The sequence below is a fragment of the Podarcis erhardii genome (genome assembly GCF_964252035.2).
Source record: "Podarcis erhardii genome assembly, chromosome: 3".
NCBI lineage: Eukaryota > Metazoa > Chordata > Lepidosauria > Squamata > Lacertidae > Podarcis > Podarcis erhardii.
The window spans coordinates 39,318,964-39,343,223 of NC_138507.1; the positions used below are offsets into that span (position 1 = coordinate 39,318,964).

The following is a 24,260-nucleotide window of genomic DNA, read 5'->3' on the forward strand; positions in this document are numbered from 1 at the left end:
TAGCTAAACTGGTACCTCAGGTTAAGAATGGTTTCAGGTTAAGAACGGACCTTCGGAATGAATTAAGTTTGTAACCCAAGGTACCACTGTATTAGGTCACTGCAATAGCTGGGCAGTCCTGCCAGACTCTTCACCTTTTGCTTATTATCACCTGGGCCACTCTATCCATTGATTTGACATCATGGAGTCATCATTTGGGGGGGGGAGATTTGGGGGGCAATAGTTTATTTAAAACAGACACACAACCACCCTGTGGATCATTCAGTCTATTCATTTCAATAGCTCCTTCCCCCTGAGAATATCAACAAATGCTGGTATAATAGGTGCTGAGTTTCAGTACTGCTTTTGTTGGGCGGAGAAGTATTATATGTTTCTGTGTATTTTCTGGCAAAAGGCTTCCCTGTTGTGTGATGCTGTCTTGTACAATGGGATTTTTTTTTTCTTTCCTAATTAGTGTGTGATGCTGTCTTGTACAATGGGATTTTTTCTTTCTTTCCTAATTAGTGATTTTTGGATGCTGTTATGAGACAGATGGAGTCATACAGACTTAGATGCTGACTAACTGGGCTCTCATTTCCTTTACAGAGATCACAGGGATGTAGTTTGGCCTTCAATCTTTCTTGACCTCAGAGAGGAGACTCAGCTTCTCCTTTCTTCAAAGTCAACAGGGACTTTATGCCTTTGAAGGAGAGTCCAAGTGTTCTCCCTAAGATCATTCATTCATTCATTCATTCATTCATTATTAATTTTTTATAAGGCCTTCCTACCAAAGGAGCCCAGACATATGTCTTCAAAATGGTTGGGTTATATGGCACATGTACACACGAACTCTGTTTTATATATGTCAAGGCACAAATGTTTTCTATAGCATAGAAGCAAAAAATATTTCAAACAAAATAGAGGGGCAGAGAATTTCTGATATACCTGCAGTTCTCCTTCCATTATACTAAGGAGACGAATCAGATCCTCTTTAGAAAGATCTATTGATTTCTTGCTTTTCCGCTCACTAGGACCTGGCAGTCTGCTGTGCTGCTTGACGTTGCTTGAGCCTGAGCCTTCATCTTCTTTCCGGTTAGATTTGTTCTTTTTCTTTGCATCTTCCGGAAGGTTTTGGTTTTCTGTGTTGCTTATAATGGTCTTTGACTTGGAGAGATGCCCGTTGGATGAGCTTTCTCCACCTTGATTTCGGGATCTCATCCTGACCTGGATAAAACAAAACCAAAAATAAAATAAAATTGAATGCTAGGGCTTTTAGTTTTATTTGAAAATTTGAAAACATGTGGGAAAATATTTGTTTATTTTTATGCCATCTGCACAGGAACTTCCAAACCAGTAACAATGTATTATTCTTTTTTTTTTAAAGTAAGATATTTTCATAATAATTATAAACAACACCTTTTTCGATGAAATTCTGCAGAAAGTACTTTGATATCTCATTTAAGCATCCAGGCAGGTTCACTGCAGTTGTCAGTCAGCCATAAACAATGAAACAGAACTTTGCCAAACTTTATGAGAGGCAACCATTTTAAAAGGGAAGGAGGAAGATGGCAAAACTATTGCTGCAGTCCTAAGTCTCCTCAGATGTAAGCCCCATTAAGTTTGGTGTAACTTCCTCCCAGGTAAGTTGGTACCAGATTGCAGCCTCCAATAACAGGGCCATATTCAGTTTTGGCAACAGTTAAAATGCTTAGCTCTTCAACAAGTTCCTTAGTCACTAAAAGGACTTGGCAAGACTATACAAAACTGTAGCTTCCCCCCAAGTTTCCAACTGCAGAATATTTAATATTTTTGTCCATACAAATATTTTCAATTTCTGGCTTTCATTCTCACATGCAACATTTGTCACAATTTCATACTTCTCTCCTTCCCTCCCTTCATAATTTCCATTTTCCTATGTAGCTTTCCTGCCCTCAGAAAAGGCTTTCATCCACCTAATCATTACCAGTTTCTCTCCAACTGCACCTCTCAGCCTCTCCTAAACTATTGTAAGATGTAGAAGCTCCTCTCTTGAACTAATCAGTAAAGACCATTATCCTCTGTGGCTTAAAATCTCACCATGTTATCCTCTTCTGTCTCTGTTCTTGCAACGTTTTTCGCAAGGGGAAAAAAACCCCTCTGTCTGTAATATTAATTAGGCACTTAATCAAATTACAGTGATTATGAAGACCAAAAACATGCAAATGCATAGTGAATATAATATTATTTTGATCTTTTCTTAATAACCTCTTCCTCTGAATTTAATGTTCAGTTTGATGCTTGCAATCTTATCTGACTTGTCAACCATACACAGGACAACATGGTTTGGTGCAACTGACCATCTAGTCTCCATGAGGAATTTAATAAGGCCAGATTAATAGTGACATTGTAAATCCTAAGGCACTTTAACAAATCTGTTTGGGGGAAACTACAGAGTAGAGATGTGATGTATGGAAGTGAGAGCTGGACCATAAAGAAGGCTGATCGCCGAAGAATTGATGCTTTTGAATTATGGTGCTGGAGGAGACTCTTGAGAATCCCATGGACTGCAAGAAGATCAGACTTATCCATTCTGAAGGAAATCAGCCCTGAGTGCTCACTGGAAGGACAGATCGTGAAGCTGAGGCTCCAATACTTTGGCCACCTCATGAGAAGAGAAGACTCCCTGGAAAAGACCCTGATGTTGGGAAAGATGGAGGGCACAAGGAGAAGGGGATGACAGAGGACAAGATGGTTGGACAGTGTTCTTGAAGCTACAAACATGAGTCTGACCAAACTGCGGGAGGCAGTGGAAGACAGGAGTGCCTGGCGTGTTCTGGTCCATGGGGTCATGAAGAGTCGGACACGACTAAACGACTAAACAACAACAGAGCAGAGAAGGGCTTGCAGTTAGCCAGTGCTATGCTTGTCTCCTAAACATAGGTCTTATTACTTCTCAAATTTCCATCATTATCACAGTGCTGTAGTTTCAATGAATTCAGTAAGCTTTCCCCGGTAGAAGTAGCTGTGAGCCACAGAAAACCACTCTTTCTCCATCCTGAGCCTCACATCTGCAATACAAGGCTAATGCTGTTGTCTTTCCTAACAGAGCTGTTTGAATAAGGATTACGGATATAAAGCATGTACGTAGCACTTTGAGCTCTCAGTATGTGCCATGCAACTGTGAACCATTATTGCTGGAAGGGGTTTAACTCAGTGGCAGAACAGATGCTTTGCATGCAGAAGGTTCTGGATCAATCCCCACCCTGCATCTCCAGAGGCAGCTAAAAAAGACCTCACCTGAAACTAGTTTGTGGCCATTTATTATACACAATACTGAGATAGCCTGCATGGACCAAGGTCTAACTTGCGATAAGGAAGCTTACCATGTACTATTGTAGTTTCCAATACCCTGGTTCCTTCTCCATTGCCATCCTTAAGCTCTGTAGCTGCTTCACCATTTTATTTGCCCCAGTTGAAGGAGAAAAATCAAGCACAGAGTTCTTCTTTGTAGCCTTATTTCCATTAGGGAAATGATCATATGAAGGTTTATGGGTTCAGACTAAGTTGGTCCCACTGAAATCCAACCCACTGGCTCCTAGGCTCTTGAATACCTAAGCAGAATATCCTCACTCAACCAGTGGCATTTTTCTCTCTTAGAAGATCTGTGCCCCCACTCTAAAAATAAATATCTATTATGAACGTGAACAATACCTGTGGGGTTTAGGAAACACTTGGTGTCTCAGGATTGTGGTGGAAAAATAAACATTGGCCAATGTTTCCTTTCAGGCCAATTCAATTTGCTACTGAACTGTAATAGGTCATGAGCATTTCAGTCTACTTCCTTTTCAGGAAAAAGTACTTGGCTCTCATGGTGACTCAGATGTTTTGTGGGATCTCACTCCACCCCATCAGTAAGTGACATGAACATCACATAATAACCTATTTGGAGATTTCACATAGTTTAAGGGTGGGTCGGCCAATTACTTAATGATTGTAGAACATGCTTTTTATTGATGAGCAGTACATTTTTATTAGTGAGCAGTTCCTGGGGGAAGGCTGAGCAGGATCTCCTAGTACAAAGATTGCCAACTTGCTTGATGGCAACCTGATGGCACATTTGCAAACAGGAGAAATTGTTATGGGCACCACACACTCCCAACATGACCAATAGCTCTATTCCATTGACTACAACAGAATGAATGCTCTAACACAAAAAAGCTTGGGGATAAAACCAGGAGTGGGTTTATGTAAGGAATGTCTCTGAGCTTCACTTTGTAACTGGGCCCAATTCCTGAACTGAGCATGTGCTCAGAGGCAGCCTGTCTCTTAATCCTACAAGGAGGTCGACCCTCCAGAGCCACTAGAGTACACCTGGCTCTGAACAGTGGTATCTGGGGTGTAATGGGAGAACGCTTGACCTGACTTTTCTCTGGTTCACACATACTCAGGCAAATACTTTTGCACTTCCATGCATGCTGTTTCACATGCATATCATAATCAAAAGCTTCAATAGCCTCTCCAAGCACAGGAGATTGCACTTTGCGATCTTTCTCTGTTTTCTAGGAATTTCATAATTCCACTGCTTTATTTATATTGGAGATTAGCATCTCTGATTTCTTTAGGCTGGGAGTATAAATGTGTTAAGTTGTGAGTTTAAATGCACCTGTGATTTTATGTTTATGCTGCACCATATTAGCCAACATATGACTTATGATTCTTTTTGTTTTGTTTTGTTATAAATGGATGCTCTGTTGGTTGTCCCAAATAAACCATTGGTGTGATGTGAACAACCTGTTTAGGCACACAATAGTGTGATGCTTGACTGCTTCTCTGGGAAAGTTTTCACCTCTCATAATCATGTTTTAGAGTCATGTGTTAAGTACACACACTCTCCTAAATACATGTACCACAGGGTTCCTAGTAGAAAAGCAAATTAGATCCTACAAGCCTGAAATCTTCCCATCTCTGTTCCACATTATTTAATTGAGAGTTCAAAAATTATGGTAGATTGTGCTAACTTGATAACAAAAGATGAGAGGGAAATCAACATAGCAAACTTGCTATTTTAGATATTTGCATACGAGTGAAATGAAAGAAGTATGAGAAATAAACAAATGGAATTTGCTGGTTTGGCACACAGAATGGATTTTTGACTTGCACTGCTTCAAATTCTTCATCTCCCCACAAGGAAATCTGTGCAGAATTCCAGTAAAGTGGAACCAGGAGAGATTAGATGCAAAAAGGGGGCGAGGGGAAATATTACAAGAACACTGATTTCATGGTGTTCCAAGCATGAAAACAGAACAGGACAAACAAAACCTGGTTTCTTCATTGATGTGGCTAATAAAAGTTGTTCCAGAACAAAACATATACCCAACCAGCATTATTAACAGTAAGCAGTTCGCACTTTTTTTTAAGCAGCCAAATAACTACATTGCTTTAAAGCATCTCATTTGGTAAATGCTGCAAATTCATGACTGAATGAGCCTGGCAATAATAATTTTACCAACACTACACTACCTCAGCATCCTTTTGCATACAATATGCACAAACCACCAAAAGCCACTCTCATATGTAAAATTGGATATATATCGTACACCCAAGATGATAAAAGTAAAGGGGAAAATTAAAAATTAAAAGGTTAGTGTTTACGTTGTTTTCAACAGTATGAAGAAAATATTGCGTAACTCTTCAAGGCAGTGAATTTTTGTCTAATTTTATGTGGTAGGTACATGAGTGTTCTGGTTATTTACTTAAACCTTTGTTGTTCTGGGAAACAGTGCTTCAATTTTCAATAATTATCAACATGTGTGCTTTTAATTACATAGCTTCTACATTGGTTTTGCAGAGATCAGAAAGAAATATTTCCATGGAATTTGCTGACACGGAGGATGTCAGAAGAGGATCAACCTAATCTTGTTTTCTTTCATCTAGTGTAAGATATATACTCATCAAAGCTCTTGGGAAAACAGGCCAAATCAGATAATGCTGTGGCATCAGTAATACTTGTAGAATCAGATAAAGAGGCTGGTCGGAATTACATATAGATAGGAAGCTAGCGGAGAGGCACATGTCAGTTAGACAAGCTAGCTTTGACTAGCACCTCATTTCTATGAATTGGCTTAACCTAACAGTGGTGTAAGTAATAACCCCTTGTTCCCATCTCCTGTTTTCATTGACATCAAAATAGCTACCAATTCTACTGCTTTAATAGAATGTGAATATGTTCATATGAGAGAAGCTGAAGTGTCCATAGCTGAAATTGATTTCAGATGAAATTGATCAGATGAAAAAATCTGTACCAATTCACCAGTGGTAGCACATTTTTCCTACAGATCAACAGAAGCTGAAGTCTTATTTTTTAGATTTTATTGTTACCAGGGCTTTTTTTTCCAGCTGAAGCTCTCTGAAATTCAGTTCTAGCAACTCTCAAGTGAGCACCATTGCCATTATAAGGGAACAAGGGAGGTGTTCATGATGAGTCCCGGCACCTCTTTCTCTAGAAAAATAGCACTGATTGTTACATTTACAGTGGTACCTCGGGTTACAGACACTTCAGGTTACAGATTCCACTAACCCAGAAATAGTACCTTGGGTTAAGAACTTTACCTCAGGATGAGAACAGAAATCGTGCGGTGGTGGCGCAAGGCCCCATTAGCTAAGTGGTACCTCAGCTTAAGAACAGTTTCAGGTTAAGAACGGACCTCCAGAATGAATTAAGTTCTTAACCCGAGGTACCACTGTATATCCCATCTTTCCACCAAGAGCTTGTGGTTCTCCTCCTCCCCATTTTATCCTCACAATAACCCTGTGAGGTAGGTTAGGCTGAGAGACTGTGACTTGTCCAAAGTTACCCAGGGAATGAACCCTGGACTCTCAGGTCTTAGTCCAACATTTTCCAGGCTGGGTCTTACAGTATCATGGCAGCATGGTACCCACTGAAAAGCACAATTCCTGCCTGGCAAGGAATGTTCAAGTCACATGCAATCAGCTTAACTGACAACCATTTGGTCACTGACGCAGGAATGAATGACAGACATGGTTAGGGCTATCCTGATAATTCAAGTTTCCACACTCTACTAAAGAGGCATGGAGCAGAACAACAGGAAAGCCATTTTAAGGTAGCTCTGTATATGTAAGATGTTTCTTACTTTTTCTCTCCTCCTTTATGTCATCACATTCATCTGTGAGCACGGCTCCTGAAGTTTAGCTTAATATGAACAAAGGGTATTTTGCTCCAAAATTTGCTTCATCATCAGCAAAGAAGGATGACATCTTCAGCAGGAATGTATCTGGCAAGTTACCAGATAGATTAGCTTGCCTACAAAAGGCTTCCTTTGCTCTTGAAATGGCTAATCCTCAGTATTAGGAAACTTTTGCCATTTTTTCTATTGTCAGTAGGAAACTGACTCTGTACTGTCATCCAAGTGTACCATGCATTTGTTCACTGTACTCTCAAACAGCTTTTAATGGTCATTACTCTTCCCACAGTAATGTCTTGTCTTGGTTCAATATGGCAAGAACTTGCTGATGTCACCTTATGTGGTCAGCACAACATGCTGGGAATATACACAGCTGTTGGCTCTAATTTCTGGCTCCACTGCCCTATCTGTCAACTTCCCCATCAAAATATTATATCATTGCCACACTTTGTGCAGAAATTTAATTCTAATTCTCCAACTCCAGTAAGGTAATGTTCAACACCTCTTGCAGAGACCCATCTTCTTCCACAGGCAATAACTGTATTCCTCTGTGAGAACTGATACATAGAGTGTTACACCAGAACTTTTTTAAGCTGAGAAGGGTAAGACAGAGGCAAAGACATGAGATCAGGATGCTGGACCAGATGGGACGTTGACCTGATGCAACAGGCTCTTCTCATGTTTTTATTTAGGTCAGAGCCTGGTAATAGCATTGTTGTTTGGTTGTTTAGTCATGTCCGACTCTTCGTCACCCCATGGATCAGAGCACGCCAGGCACTCCTGTCTTCCACTGCCTCCCACAGTTTGATCAAAATCATGGCTAAATCCTTTCCAGTAGTCTGCCAGGTTCTGGGTTCAGGATCCACAGTGGATTTGAGGCCTGACATAGGGCTTATCCATACCTGTTTGCCCCACCACTTTCCCCCAGCGGAACCCAATCTTTAGTGCTGAATTGGAACAAACAGTAATTGGGCTGTATGCGGATTGCTATTTGTTCCAATTTAGTGCTAAAGAGCAGGTATTCGGGGGGCGGGGGGAGCAGCAGGGCAAACGGAAAACTGCTAGGACCTGCGCCTAGCAGAAGTGTGGGTGAGCCCACACTGTCAAATAGATAACAGTCATACAACGAGAACATCCTACCTTCTAGAGAAAACTTGTGATAAATCTCAGTGTACAGGACACAAACTTATATTTCCTAGCAACTGCAGTTAGTGTTCAGGTTACTGAGAAGGACTGAATTCATGTGGGGCACTTTCCAACAAATAACTCCTTATGTGAAAAGCTGTAGTAGTACAAACCAACACAAGGGCAAAGCCACGTGTCTTTGAGTCGGCCTTTAGTGAACATTGCTAGACTTCATGATACTGTATATCTGGCCTCTTATAGTGAAGAAGTCTGTCATGGGCTGGGTGGATCCAAAGGAATGGTACAGCATGAGACTCTTCTTAATCTCAGGGTTGTGGGTTCGAGTTCTTGTTGGATAAAAAATTTTCCTGCACTGCAGGAGGTTGTGCTTGTGGTCCTTTCCAACTCTGTGATTCTGTGGGAGGCAGCAACGGGAGAACCCCTGAGGGAAGAAGGAAATTGGGGGGGGGGGTCAGAAGCTGAAGCGGTAATAGGGCTTGGTGAGCAGGGAGAGTTTGTGGCAGAAAGAAGTCCAGAAGCAGAAGAGGAGGGAGGCCCACAGGCAGGGATGAATCAGGCTGGTGAAAAAGCCAGGGTGTCTTGCCCTCTTGCTACAACAAGCTCCCCTTCCCCCTTGGTCTCCCAGGACCAGGAGAGGAATGAAGAAGGAGGAGCAAAGACAGGCATGCCGGCATAGTTTCAGATTGCTTTGTAAGGACCTGGGGGAGGAGGAGACTTAGGCAGCGGTGGAAAGCTGTAGAGACCTTCAGCCTCCACAATTGCTTCATAGGGGCAGGACCTACTGAGAAGAGCTGCTGTGCCCTTTAGGCCAGGCACTCCTGAGCATACCTTGTTTCATCTAATAAAGAGTTAACTTCACTTACTCTGTGTGGTTTATTGCTGACCTGCTCCTGACAAAGTCATAGGGGTCTGCCTAGGAAGGGACATTCCCCAGCACAGGTGCCACCACCGAGCATGCCCTTCAGTCTATGGGCAGACCCAGAACAGGCCTTCTGCTGTTCATCAGACCATGTGGGCTAGAGTATATACTGGAGAAAGCAGTTCATCAGATAGTCTAGTGTAGACCATGAGGAGCTTTGAAGATAAGAACTAGCACTTCGAACGGTACTCAGAAATGAATCAGCCACCAACAAAGTTAAAACAAAACTGGCTTCCAGTCATGAAAATAATGAAGAAACATTACACAGCACAATGATCCAGGCACCATGTACACATGCTAGTTTGTTTTCAATCTTATAAACAAGGGTATGTTTCTTTCATTCCCTAGCATATGGTTTGGTCTTTTAAATAATAATAATAATAATAATGTTTTATCAGAACTAATTATACTTCTAAAGTATGAAAAGCATTAGTGGAACCTGCTACAAAGTGGATGGAGTTGTTACAAAACCATATGCCCTATTAGCACGCCCAAGCAAACCACAAATGCATCAGCATTCTGTATGACAGATAAAAAAGCAGGAAGTGGGAATAACACTTTTAGAGCCAAATTCTCGACAGCACACAGCTCTTACTGAAATGGCTAAACGAGAGCCAGATTTCCAATCGCATAACATTACTTCTTAAATTATAATTTCTATAGCAGAGTTCCAAGCATATCCCACACTGTAGCTCAGTAAACCTGGTAACACGTCAGTATTATCTGCATACTGCAGATGTGAGGATGAAACTAAGCTTATTGTTACAGATCTGGGGTAACAGAGTTTGGGGGATGCAAAGGCACCCATAACTGCTAGGGTTAGTGAATGTTAGAAAATAATAAATGGTAGAACTTAGTTTATATTTGGAGTATTGAAGGGAAGATGCCAAGCCTGTGGAAAAAATACAGGCTAAGCTTCTCTTCCAAGCCAGGGTGAGGACCTGAGACAGAAGTCCTTAAGAATAGGTTCTGGAAACAAGACATTAAGCCATCAATAGAAACCATCAACCAGGCAGGAGGCTCTGCAGGTGAGAGGAAGAGGTTGCCTAGGTGACGGGAGAGGGCATGATGTCACACAGAAAAAATGCTATCCTTTTTAAAAACAGAGGTCTGGATAAAGGAGGCGAGAAGACAGATGGGGAGGAGTTGCTTGGAGCAGGGGTTTTGGGGAAGATGAAAGGAAGCGGGCAGGACTTCATGAGCTGCTGTGGAGGCCGGAACCAGTTTGGCAGGCTGGGGCAGAGTCAGATATGGTGGTCAGGATGCCTCAACAATCCAGGGCTGGAATGCTGGGGGAACAAGCCCCTCTTGAGATGAAATGCTCTGAACTCCAAAGTAGACCCAGGTGTAAATATGTGTACAATATACCATATTTCTTAAAAGACACTAGCCTCTGCTGTGGCTTGATTTCCCAGCGGAAAAACAATCCTGGGTGAGCGACTGGAACCCCACTTGAATTTTGATACCTCTTGGCAGAGGTTGGGAGTAGCGTGCAACCTTTGTAACACTCTACATCACACCTTGCTGGTGTGTGCAACAACCTGAAAATGTGGTTTGAAACGCAGCAATAAAAAAACAACCTCGCTGCTTTTTAAGTTGGGAATGTTTACATAGCATAAGAAACAGTGATTTGTCTCAAGCCATTTACTGAGGTCATGGCAGAAGTGAGACATGAGCCAGAGAATTCTTAATTCATAACTCAGCCATTCAGTTGCTGCAGAGTTCCAGCCCTTCTTAGGACACATTGAAATAGGTTAACATGCTAATCAGTGCTAGTCACATTTTGACATAATGGTTCTGTATTAATGTCTTCTTAAAGAAACTGATCTTCAAGATAGGTCCATGGAGCCATAGTTTATTAGATGTTATATTTGTAACTGCTATATTTCTTAAACTACCAGGAGAGCAAGAACTCCTATGAGGTTCCCTCTTTTTGAGTCCCTTCACAGATTTTGTAGTTTCAAATGTCCATATCTTGTAGGAAGCGTAATGTCAATGCAAATTTCTGGACTGTGTTCAAACCTTGGCACATGCTCTGTTTTTACATTTTTCCTTTTCCATCTGGTCACCTTTTGCACATACGTAATGCAGCTTATCAAAGTCTATATTTTAAAATTCAAGACTCACTCATCTCTTACTGGCTCAAGTAATTACAGCAGTATTTTACAGATGTGTGCCTGAAGTAAATTAATTGTACAATTGTACAAATGAAATGTACCCCAAAGGTTCCAAAGCTGGAAGGCTGGGTGGCTTTCCCCTACCTACTTGTCAGCCGCTCATCCTACTCTTGAGTAGGACCCTGGCAGAGAAACATGCCCAACTGGCATGTTCTCTCCCTCCTGGTCGAAGCTTCCTGTCTCCGTCACTTCCCACTTTGTGGAGTCAAATTATGCACCGTCATGTGATAGACAAAAATCCCAGGACTGCAATCATGGAGCAGGAATTCTAACACTACTGTCCTTCAGAGGGCTTGGGCTACAACTCCCATTGGTCCCAGCCAGCATGGCCAATTGTCAAGGATCATGGGAGTTGTAGACAATGGGCCATATTTGATTAACTTGCTGCACTAGCAGAAGCCTGCACAATGAGTCACACTGCAGTAATGGGACTTTACCCCCTCTTCTCCCCCTACACACCCTCTGCATTCTCCCCAAATCTGTTCCAGGGGTTCGGGAGAACCCCCAGAACAGCATGGGTTGTGAGAAGGAGAGGGGAGATCTCATCCTATCTGGAAGCAGAAATGCTTGCCCAATGAAACAATCTCCATGGCGCTACTTTGAATACAACCCCAAAACATTCTGAGGGCACCAGACTGGGGAAGGCTGACATAAGGTAAATTATGGATGCATTCACAAATTCTACCTGCAACCATTGTGATAATCTGCATGTGTTGAAACAGTGATCACTCAGCAACCACTATAAACAGAGCTTTCATATCACCTAGGTCAACTGAGCCTGGGGGCCAAGGTGAAATATTATGAATTTGGGCTCAGCTAAGGAGGAAGGTTTTGACCAAACTGCGGCAGGCAGTGGAAGAATGGAGTGCCTGGCGTGCTCTGGTCCATGGGGTCACGAAGAGTTGGACACGACTAAATGACTAAACAACAACTACAAAGGAGGAAGGTAGCTGGAAGCAAACCCTTTCAGGTATATTGTTAATTACTAACTGCAAAACCGACATTTGGTATTTCCCTGATATGGATTTTGTAATTTTCCTTATGGGCCAGCACAGCTACGTTTACTTTTGAAGCAATTGTCAAGTGTGTCAGTGAAAGAAGGGATCCCTATCTGCTCAGATAGGAATGTTCTTTAAAGATCCCCAATTTGCTAGATATTGATAAAGCTGGTTGCCTTATCATGCTGGTAGGAAGTGGTTTTGGTCTGAAGGGGCAAATGAGTATTAGACAGGCATCCCCGGGGCACAATTGCTGTTCCTTGGAATGTGACTAATCCACTATGTTTTCTGCAACATGGGGTCATTTTAATTCACAGAAGAGGACTTCACCACCATGCTGATTCTGGCATGAGCTGAGTCTTCTGCAAACATCTGTATGAACATCCAAGCCACATTTTGTATGAATATCCAGTCCAAGCAACCTTGCCTCCAGGGAACTTATGAATTGCAAGGCACATTCTGGAGGGCTGCTTGGAAAAACAGACTAATCCCTATGTAACAGGGAACTGTAGCTCTGTGGGGATTTGAGCTATGGTTCTTTGGGTTGTTTGGTGGATGCACTTTAAATGTGCTTTAAGTATAACATGTATGCAGCCTTGGATTCAGCAACACTTTCTGAAACCCTGGGGAGCTACTGCTGCTCATAGAATAGTAGAATTGTAGGCTTGGAAAGGATTCTAAGGGTCATCTAGTCCAACTTTCTGCGTTGCAGGAATCATAGCAAAAGAATCCCTGACAGATGGCCATCCAACCTCTGCTCAGAAACCTCCGATGAAGAAGAGTCAACCACCTTTTGGAGGCAGCCCGTTCCACTGTTGAGCAGCTCTTACCACCACAAAGTTATCCCTAATACAGTGGTACCTCTGGTTACGTACTTAATTCGTTCTGGAGGTCCGTTCTTAACCTGAAATTGTTCTTAACCTGAGACAGCACTTTAGCTAATGGGTCCTCCCACTGCTACCACACCACTGCCGCCCAATTTCTGTTCTCATCCTGAATCAAAGTTCTTAACCCAATGTACTATTTCTGGGTTGGCGGAGTCTGTAACCTGAAGTGTATGTAACCCGAGGTACCACTGTATTTAGAAGCTCCTTTTTTGTCGTCGCCGGAATACTCCAGCTAGGAATAATGGAATAGGACTCAGGTTCTATTTTGTTGGTTTTCGGAACTGGGGCCATGATTAAGAGGGACGGCCGGGGGCATTCGTATTGTGCCGCTAGAGGTGAAATTCTTGGACCGGCGCAAGACGAACCAGAGCGAAAGCATTTGCCAAGAATGTTCTCATTAATCAAGAACGAAAGTCGGAGGTTCGAAGACGATCAGAAGCTCCTTTTTTGTCATTTGAATCCATTGGTTCAGGTCTTAACCTCTGGAGAAGCAAAAAACAAGCTGGTTCCATCTTCCATGTGATGGCTCTTCAGATATTTGAAGAAGGCTATCAAATCACCTCTTCCTCAACACACCCAGCTCCCTCAACTGTTCCTCATAGGGCTTGGTTTCCAGACCCCTTTGTCATCTTGGTTGCCCTCATCTGCACATGTTCCAGTCACCGTAAACAATACTGAGCTAGATGGACCAAAGGCAACGTCCTAGGCTCCTATAGAACACTATGATACACAATATACATTAACATGCAATGAGAGTTGAGTGTTAATAGGGGGAAAGCATGCATTCTCCCCAAGAGGCCTCTCTGTTCTAGTGCATGAAGTGTCTTCTTCTCCTTGCTTTTAAAAAAATAATAATTAAGGAGGTGCCCTCCACCCCTTCAGGGCTGTGCCCACCTCTAGTGTGAGCGGACATTTCCTGGAGAAGAACAAGGCAAGCCCCTTTGGCAGCCTTCTGTCTCCATTTTGTCTCACTAATGCTACCCAACCAGGCTTGATACAATAACAGCAGTGCTAAAAATGAATGTACACAAGCCCTCAAGATTAACTTTCTTGGATGGTGACTGGCTCCAGACATTCTGCCTGGAAGCATAACGAGAGTCAAGTCCATTGACTCCAATCGCAAACTCAGTGCCAGCTGTCTCTGCACCAGCTAACAGGACCTGCACTGTTTGTTCACCTCTAGAGAATGTTATTTTGCTTAACAGTGGCAAGTTCATATCAAATGAAGTCACTATTTAAGTAATAGCCCTGGGGATAATGGATAGCCACCCAGGGTAGTAGCAGTTATAATAGCACAGGACACATTTCCCCCATGTCCTTTCTAAATGAATTGTTTATGCATCCTTGCAACAAAACAAAACAAAAAAGGAAAGGAAAGAGGAGGGGCTGGGGAAAGCTGTATAGTGCTAGGAAAGAGCTGAAAAACAACTTGACATTTACAGTCAACACAATCAACATGTAATCTAAGAGCACGCTCAAAAAAGTCTGTGTTGAAGGGTAATTGAAAAGCGGAGGGGTGGGGGAGAGAGAGAGCCATGGTAAAATCCAAGCCAAACTCAAGATTTACTGAAACCAGAAGGCTTGCAACACCGTAAGAAAGAGGAAGATATTGGCTGTGGATGAAAGCAGAGCATTTCACAGATAATGAAATAAAAATTTTCATTTTGGAACGTTTAAGCAGGAAACTTCAATCCTGCACGACCAGTTCCAGAATAAAACGGTGCTATCTTTCATAAAATACACCATTCCCCCCCCCCCCGCCAAGTCCATATATTACTTTAAAGGTATAACTCAAAATCTACCTTCAGCTGAATGTAATGGTTTAAAGGAGACAGTACAGGAGACGGATAATGTGAGGGAACTCCTAGGTGGTTTTGTAATAGGTTTGCTTTTCAGAGTCTGCTTGATATCTAACCTCATAAGAAACAAAATCAAGGCATAATTTATTTAAAAGCCAACTTCTCTATTTCCAGAACCCTGTTTCTAAATAAAAACAACAGTTGTGTGGCAGTCTAAAGACTGGACATAGTTGACAGTGGTGAACTATTCAACAGGAAGATTTGACTTAGAACTGTAGTACATGTAAAATCCGTTTGCTGGTCTTTAGGGCGTCACAAAATTCTTCGCCATTTTTAACCACAACAGGCTAACAGCTTCCCACTCCACTCCCTAGAATTTGAGTCCTTTGTTACAAGCCTTGGCTTTAGACCCACACCACCAGCAGCTGGAGTTGCTATCCCACAATGCTGTCCCATGCATGTTTACTTGGAAGCAGGCCCCACTGTCTTGGGATGGGCTATTATTTTTTAAAACGGAGCCTTTTAGGCCTAGCAGTTTCCTTTAGCTAGGCTAAAGAGGATCACTGTCCACTTCAGAATCTGCAGTCCAGCAGCAGATTGCTTTGCAAGGTGGTGTGGGGGCTGTATGCTGCCTTGGTCCCTCCTCCCCATTATCCCCATTATCCCCTATAAAGCTTCAAAAGCAATATATTGTTGGAAAATTCCATTCCACCTTTAGTTGCAGACATGGAACTGTTGCATGTCACATGTCTGTTTACATACCAGCACAGCTTGCTGGGAACTTCTGTTGTGTGTATAGCCTTTGCTTTTGACTGTCGCTCAGGGAAGAAGAAAGGGAGAGGACATGTTTCTTTTGTCCTGATTTATGCTTAATAAATCTGTAGCTTGTTAGTATGTTTCCACAAGCCTCACACCTGTTCTGTTTGTGCAGTATGCTCGGCTGCTATAGTGTGCTCAGGCTTTTGAAGTCTGAGTTGGTGATTTACGTCACATCAGAGGTTGGGGGTTCGTCATGGCTGGAAGGGCATGATCCAGCTGGGGGCTAGCCAGGTGGAATCTCGGCCCCTGAGTGGCTAGTGCATGGGCTGCCTAGTCTCAGCAGCACACCCCCAGAACCTCCCCCCCCTTTTGGCCCTTGGTCAGTTGGGCGAATGGTTAGGGAATGGGAGACTCAGATCTCCTTCAGATTCCCTGATAATATCCTATGGCTTTTGGGATACTTCTCCAGGGAACATAGGATTGCAGCCTCAATCACTAGGAAGTGATAAAGGAGATCTACACATTTAAATTTTGCATGTGTGTGTGTGTTACTTTCTCTCCAAATAAACATTTTGATTCATTTTTTTTTAAGCCAAGAAATACATTGGAACATTAAGGAAGTATGAAAATTGATGGAGAGCAGAAGTCTAACCTGCTGGACTAGGAGATACAGATCAGATTGATTTATACTGGAATTGGCAAAGATCAAATTCCATAGTTTGCAGAGACCCCCCTGGAGTTCTTTGCAGTTTGCTTTGGATTTTACCATCATAAATACATTAGTATCCACAAACCTGACTACCTCACTGCTCACTCCAGACACCAGGGCACCAATCCAAATACAGCTCTTTCAAGGACCCCAATGCATACTTTACTGCACTGTGAAAACTGTCCATTTATTCCTATTCCCAGCTTCCTGTTCCTTAACTAGTTACCAGTTCATTAGAGGACCTATGCTATTGGTATCCATATTTGTGAGGTATGCTAAATGAAAGAAAGTTACAGTGGTACCTCGGGTTACATACGCTTCAGGTTACAGACTCCGCTAACCCAGAAATAGTGCTTCAGGTTAAGAACTTTGCTTCAGGATGAGAACAGAAATCGTGCTCCAGCGGCGCGGCAGCAGCGGGAGGCCCCATTAGCTAAAGTGGTGCTTCAGGTTAAGAACAGTTTCAGGTTAAATACAGACCTCCGGAACGAATTAAGTACTTAACCCAAGGTACCACTGTATTTTGAAAACCACTTTGGGCTTTTCATTTGCCTGGCGGATGTGGTACAGTAAATGCAAAATATGCCTTTTGGAACCCAATCCTATCTGTATCTCCTTGTTGCAATTCCCACTGAGTTGTGCATTCTTTTCATTTCATTTCAGAAAGTACTCTGAGTAACGGACTTCATAACCCCTACAAACTGAACCTGGGTCTCTTATCTTGCTCTCTGTCTATTGAACTAGATATTTAAATGTTCACTGTTTCCAGGAAAGGATCTCTCTGCCATAATTCCAAGGAAGGGAGATACAAAGGCAGAGACTGGTTTTGTTTGCAAATTCCTTTGCCTGACACAGGCTGTATATGAATGTACAACTGGATGTATTACCAAAAACATCTTGTGCAGCGCTCTTTAGCACATTAGAGTTCGCAAAGAAAATAACACAACAACCCCTAGGCATTGTTTCAAGCTTGCATTATTGTGTGAAACTGTGCCTGGAGTGGGAACACTGTTGTTAACATACATTGTGCGTGTTCTGGACATGCTTAACAATGGAAGAACCAGGGGGGGGGGGAGCACATCATACTTTAAAAGAAAACATATACATCTCTGAAATACATCCCAGAAGTACTGTTCTATACCACCATGTGAGAGCACTCCAGAGAGTACACAGATACTCTGACTGAACAGCAATGGCAATAGTGCAAAATCTGATCTCAGAGCAATTTTAACTTGGCACAATGCTCCACAGAAACTTCTTTGGACCTGGGAATATAAGTATAAAAAATATTTGTTACTACTATGTCCAAGGATAAATGGTAAGGAACTGTGGTTGGGTTGTTTTTTTAATGCATTGGGTTATAGCCAATGCTAAGCCTACTCAGAGTAGATCCATTGAAATTAATTGGCATGACTAACTTAGGTCCATTCATTACAGAGGGTCTAGTCCCATTAGAACTTAGTTGGATACAACCCATATTTTCCATCTCACCATAGTTCAGTTTTGGCCATTATGTTTCAGATACCTCTGAGATCATACAATGGCTGTTACATATCTTGCCATATGCTTGTTATTAAAATTTTGATGAAATGTAAACCTCAAACTCAGCTGATCAAACTTGATTAGGATGATTTCATCAATAGCAGGAAAATAAAAATGTGTCCAGGGCATGGGCAACCTATGGCCCACCAAATGTTGGACTACAACTCCCATCATCCTTGATCACGGGCTGTGATGGCTGGGACTGATGGGGCTGGAGTCCAACTGATGGGGCAGTTGCCATTCCTGCAAGGAGCAGTTATGCCAGAGACATTGGCTTGCATCTGAGGGCAGGGGAGAGAGAGCACAGTGGTGGAACAAGCAGAAAGGCATTGGTTCAACCCCAAGCATCTTCAGATAAAAGGACCCAATAGCAGGTGATGAGGAAAAGCACTGTCTAAGATCAGGGCAAACCACTGCTAGAGCAGACAACACTAGCCTAGATGGGCAAATGGTCCGAGTGGTTATAAGGGGATTGTGATGGGCTAAGCCAGGCCGTGATCTTAAAAAAACCCCATTTAGGTACACGCAAGGATTTGTACTAATGCAGCGACATTTTCTTACACGCCCCACCCATTACAGCAGCATTTCTGGAACTTCATAACAACTTGTCCAGAGGTGCAGAGATATTTTAAGAAGTGGGTGGTCCTCTTTTCCACCTAAGAAGGTAATTTCGAGGAATATTCTCTTCCTTCCCTCCTCCATTTTCCCACATCCTCTAGTGAAGAGAAGAAGCAACACACAGTCTTACATATGCGAGTCAGTATAAGAACAGAAGTGATAAGGGAACCCCAAATCCCTTTTCTTCACAGTGTAAAGGATGCAGCGTATTTTGTGCACCCCGAGAATAATGCTCAGGGTCACGCCAAAAAAAAAAAAAAGGCATTAATTAAAACCTGTCACAGACATTTACGTAAAGGCCCCCAATACAAACAAGCAGGTTCCATGGGGATGTGAGCTGGCCAAAAATACCATGATGATGTAATATTTTACTCTCTGGCACTCCACAGTCTTGTTCAGCAGATCCATAGGCCCTGCTTTTCATTAAGTTTACCCCTGTGCAAAATGAACTAGACGAGAGACTAACTTAACCTTTTTATTCTATGCATTTTGGTGAAAAGATTCAGGCATCAGTCACAGCTACTATGAGATAATGTTTTGTTTTCTGCAACGCCATTGCTGTTTATGCCAAATATCTATCTTGTGATAGAACCTGGCAAAAAGACAGACCCTCCAAGTGTCCCTATTTTCCAGAGATGTCCCTGATTTAGAGACGTTGTCCTGGTTTCTGATTTGATCCCAGAATGTCCCAATTTTCCTCAGGGTGTCCCTATTTTCATTGGGAAAATGTTGGAGGGTATGGAGTTATCTGACCCCAGAGCCAACTGAAGGCAATTCTGTACAGAGAAGGTTTTTTTAAATGTTTAATTATGTTATTATATATGTTGGAAGCTGCCCAGAGTGGCTGGGACAACCCAGTAAGATGTGTGGGGCATAAATAGTAAAATTATCATTATGGAATGGGACGTCCCTATTTTTGAAATGTTGGAAGGTATGAAAAGGTCAGTATTGGGTCTGCCATCCTAAGACTCCATATTGGCCTAAGGATATGTCTGCCTCAAAAATTAAGTTGTTGTTTTAATTCATTAAACATTATAGTGGAACCTGTGTTCCATCAATTAACACATGCATGTGATATACATGTGGCTCTTGATAAAGTTATCTTGCCTAGAAACTCTTCAGTTCACTATTTTCACCAAAAATTATTTCCAAAACTATTTTCCACAAGTCATAAGTTTTTCTTAGTTTGCTTAACAAATGGGGTGTGGGTGTTACTTAATTATATATTATTAATTGCTGCCATTTATCACTGCATGTCTCTGTAGCCACTTCAGCCTGTGTTGTTATGGTCTCTCATCCTCAAGTTTGAAGTATCAGGCCTCTTTCTATGTTGCCAGCCCAAGAGACCTGACATAGCAGAATGAGACTGACAGAAAGAAAAGAGGAATCAAACCAATTTCTCTCTCACACACATACCCTTGCAGAGCCAAAACACTTTCTCCATAAGCTTTTGCTCTTCAGGATATGAAACAACATGAACAAGTATTATTCATGTTGCTCCCGCTGTGCTGCGAAGCAAACCAGTTAAAGCAGTCAATGTCACTTGTAGCAGGGAAATGGGGGAAATATGGGAAATATGGCCATGTGGTTTAGAAGTCCTGAAAATCCCAAGTTACAAATCCTCTTGCCACCACAGGGCAGTAGATATTTGTAGCTGCTTTCCTAGCACGTGAAGTAGCAGCTGCTCTGCTTCTGAAAGATTTCTAGCATGGCTCTTGGTGTTGTCTGACTATAGTAGACAACACCACTGGATAATAGAAACCTGCAGCAACAGGAAACCAAGGGGAACCACTTCAGACCTTTGACTTCCTGCCATTATTTGGATCCAGAAGCTGCTCTGTCTACTTTTAAATAATACATTGCCTGGTCTCCAATTGTCCAGTTCTGAAGCTTTTCTTTCTATGCTTTTTCATCACCCAATACCTGCCTCACAGAGCAGTCATGCAATCACATTGTGCCAAGATTGGAGATATAAACCATTGACAAAATGGCTGAAATACCCAAGGTGTGCCCAGTACCAGGACAGGGGGTGGGGTGGGGGTGGAGGGAGGCACACAACAGCAAAAAATACAAAAATAAACAAAATAAAATTTGAAAGGCACATCTCAGTCGTCCCAGGGAATGCCATCACATTTCACCCCAAAGGGACTGTGTTGTAGTGACTCTCAGTGCAGTGTGGACATGGAGGGAGCCAGCCACACACAGGCTGAGCCATGACAATGTCTGTCGTCATCATCACATTTATTACCCAATGCCCACCCTTCAACAGCAGGTCCCAGGGTGGGTTGCAATGGGTCATATTATTGTGCCTCAACACCTGTTAAACACAGATGAATAGCTGTTTCACAATTCTGATGAACATTGTAAGGCGCTTAGCTCGTTAGAAATTATACGTATTCAATTTCTGTATCTGGGACTATACACAACTAATGGCCCTACCATTAGGTAAAGTGAAGGAGGCAATCTCAGGTACCTGATTTCAGATGTCATGAAAGGGCCACCAATGGTTAGTTAGTTAATGCATTATTGTTGCTGTTATACCCCCCCCCCCGATGTATTTTATCTGTTTGTCTTTTACTGATAGAAAGAGGGAGTGGTACCCTACAAAAGAGAATACTATTCACTGGTCTGCCTGAGGGCCTGCCCTTCTCTCTCTCTCTCACTCACTCACTCTCTCTCTCTCTCTCTCTCTCACACACACACACACACACAAAGACATTTATGGCACACACTTCACTTTTTATTCCGCCATATTTTTTCATGTATAACACTCCCCCCTGTATAAGACTATTTTTTGGGACCCCAAATTAAGGAAATGGGGGGAAATTGCCCAGAGTTGTTGAGCTTTTTTGGGGGGGGTTGCCAATAATCGCTAAACTGCCTGCCTGCCACTGCCAATCACATGCCTCGCCGAAGCCACCAATTGTCTGCCCGATGGCCGCCAGCAGCAGCCAATCGCCAGCAGGCCTTGTTGCAGCCACCACTCACCTATCCAATCACCGCAGACAATCTCCTGCTCACGGCAGCCACCAATCGCCCTCTGCACTATCCGTGTATAAGACGACCCCCAATTTTTAACATTAAAAACAAAACAAAAAAACATCGACTTATACACAGAAAAATACAGTATCTATCTATCATCTATCTATATCTATCTATCTATCTATCTATCCATCTATCTATCTATCTATCTATCTATCTATCATCAATCTATCATCATCTATCTATCATCTATCATTTTTTAAACTGTCTACAAAATTGCCATAGAATTTCTTATGAATATTATAGTCCATGGATGTTTATTTTTGCATCTGGCCTGGACTGGGTACCAGAAAAGTAAACCTGTGTCTTATTACATGAGATGAAATAGCATGCTAAATAAATACTTTCTCAATTCCATGATCAAAGAGAAAGCTTGAATAAAATTATGCTGTCATTAAAGCCACAATCCATTAAAGGCTTAGCCTGTGTCACGAACCGTCTATTTTATTGGGCCAAGATGTGGTAAAGGCTGTATCTGGGCCACACTCAATTTTTCTTTTGTTTTCAAGGTTATAAAGCAACAGCAAGACATGTTTGCCTGTCTCCTTCATTCTATACACCAAGTATCTTAAACATACTAATGTAATTATTAAATGATGACTAAAAAAATAAAAATGAACTTCTGCATTGAACCTGCAGTAGGTGAATCAGAATGAAGTAGACATCAATATATTGTATTGCAAGGCATGTAACCTCCATCCATTGCATTCTTCCAGATAACCCAGGTAATGACTAGAGTAAATTAAACACATCAGGTGGAATTCAACTAAGTTTTACTCAAAGTAAACCTGTTGAAATGAATGGTCCTAACTTAGCCATGTTCATTAATTGAAGTTACCTACTCTCTGCGAAGGAACGCATGTGGTGCTGCGGGTTAAACCACAGAGCCTAGGACTTGCTGATCAGAAGGTTGGCGGTTCGAATCCCTGCGACGGGGTGAGCTCCCATTGCTCAGTCCCTGCTCCTGCCAACCTAGTAGTTCAAAAGCACGTCAAAGTGCAAATAGATGAATAGGTACTGCTCTGACGGGAAGGTAAAGCCACTTCCGGGCCTGCCCCAGGAGGTGGGGTTGCGGGCTTCACGCCCACCCACGCGAGCGGGGGCTGCCTTCAGCCCCCGCGAGAGCAGGGGAATCCCCGTCTGGCCCGCCCCCCCAGCTGGCCAATCAGCTGGGCGGCGGGGGGCGTGGCTTGCCCTATTTATTGCCGGCGCGGAGGGGGCTCGCCCTCTTTTCGCCGGCTCGCCCCCACGTTTCTGGTTTGTATCGGGTTTGTCTGTGGTTACCTCGTGTTGGTTGCTGGCTTTTGATTTGTGTTTTGCAGGATCGTTTTGCGGGATCGTTTTCCTGTTTGCCTTCGTGTGCCTTTGTGTGCTGCCGCTTCGGAGCGGAGCTAGTTCTTCTTCCAGAGCCGCTGCACTTCTTTCTGGAGCATTTAGGACGCGAGTGCACTTTTGCGATCAGCTGACTGGCGGTCTCCCTGCCTCGCCGGCGCTCTGCCTCCCTCTCCTCCCTTCGGCTGCAGAGCAGTGCGCCCTTCCGTCCTTCCTCCAGATCGCGCAGCCGGCTTCCCGTGTTTGCTCCCACGGATCGGGCCAGGCTTTGGGGCTACCCAGCCACGCACGCATCGCAGCTGGGTGATTTTCTGCGCACCCAAAAGCCGCAGCGCTACTCGGCTTCGCATACATCCCGCCGGCCAGCTGGTCGCTTCCGGAACAGCCTTCCCCCACCCCCGGGACTTTCCCCCTCAGGTGGGTTTCAGGTAATTGTTATTTGATTCCGTTGAGGGCTCAGCGGCTGTTCACCGGAGTGCGTGGGTTCCCTGCTTGGGGGGTGGCTGTTCTCCTGCGCTTCTCCCTGCTGTTGCTTTGTGTCACCCCGCAGTTGCTCCTGTTATCCTCAGTGCCTTTGGAAGTTTCTCTCAGCGCGCTTGTACTCGGCCCACCGGCTTCTTGTATTGTAGGAGCTGTTGTTTTGAACGGAGAGGTTGTGTGGCGTCGCTAAGCAACAGGATAGCTTGCGGCAGCCATTTTGGGTAACCACGTGGTCTTGCGGCGGCAGCCATTTTAGGTGAGGCACGCCACGTGGGAACTAGCTTTTATACAACACAACAGCGGAGGCTTGAGGCGCTGCTTGGTATCAGAGCCTAGGTACCCCCCCCCCTCCTTCCCGCTTTCATCGGCGGTAAAATTCACTTTTAGCAGCATTTTCACAGGCATCAGGGGTCAGCCAATAGGGTGACTTCAAGTGGTAGCGGATTTAATTGCATAGTTATACTTTGGAAATATAATTAATCAACAGACCCAACTGGAATATAATTTTTCAACAGAAGAATTGATTAAATAGTATTTGGCAATCTATACACAAAGCACCTCACCCCCCTCGCATTGGACAATTCAGTTGTCTTTCCTTTGTTGCTTTATTATCTGGTCTAATTGCGGGTAATACTGTGAATTATTTCTGGATTACTCTAATTTTTAGGTTATTGGTATTGCTGTGGTTGGCC

At 43.1% G+C, this 24,260-nt stretch overlaps 1 protein-coding gene across 4 annotated transcripts in view; it reads right to left on the reverse strand.

The window, feature by feature from the left end:
• Positions 1-24,260, reverse strand: part of FILIP1 (filamin A interacting protein 1) — an 89,363-nt gene that overhangs the window by 41,417 nt on the left and 23,686 nt on the right. For 3 of the 4 annotated variants that reach the window (XM_081856838.1, XM_081856837.1, XM_081856840.1), the window contains one exon: positions 925-1,203. In XM_081856838.1, coding sequence (XP_081712964.1) covers positions 925-1,197 — 273 coding nt within the window. In that variant the 5' untranslated portion in view covers positions 1,198-1,203. Of the gene's footprint in view, positions 1-924; positions 1,204-15,848; positions 15,927-24,260 lie in introns of those variants that run through there. The other variant, XM_081856839.1, reaches the window with a different exon arrangement.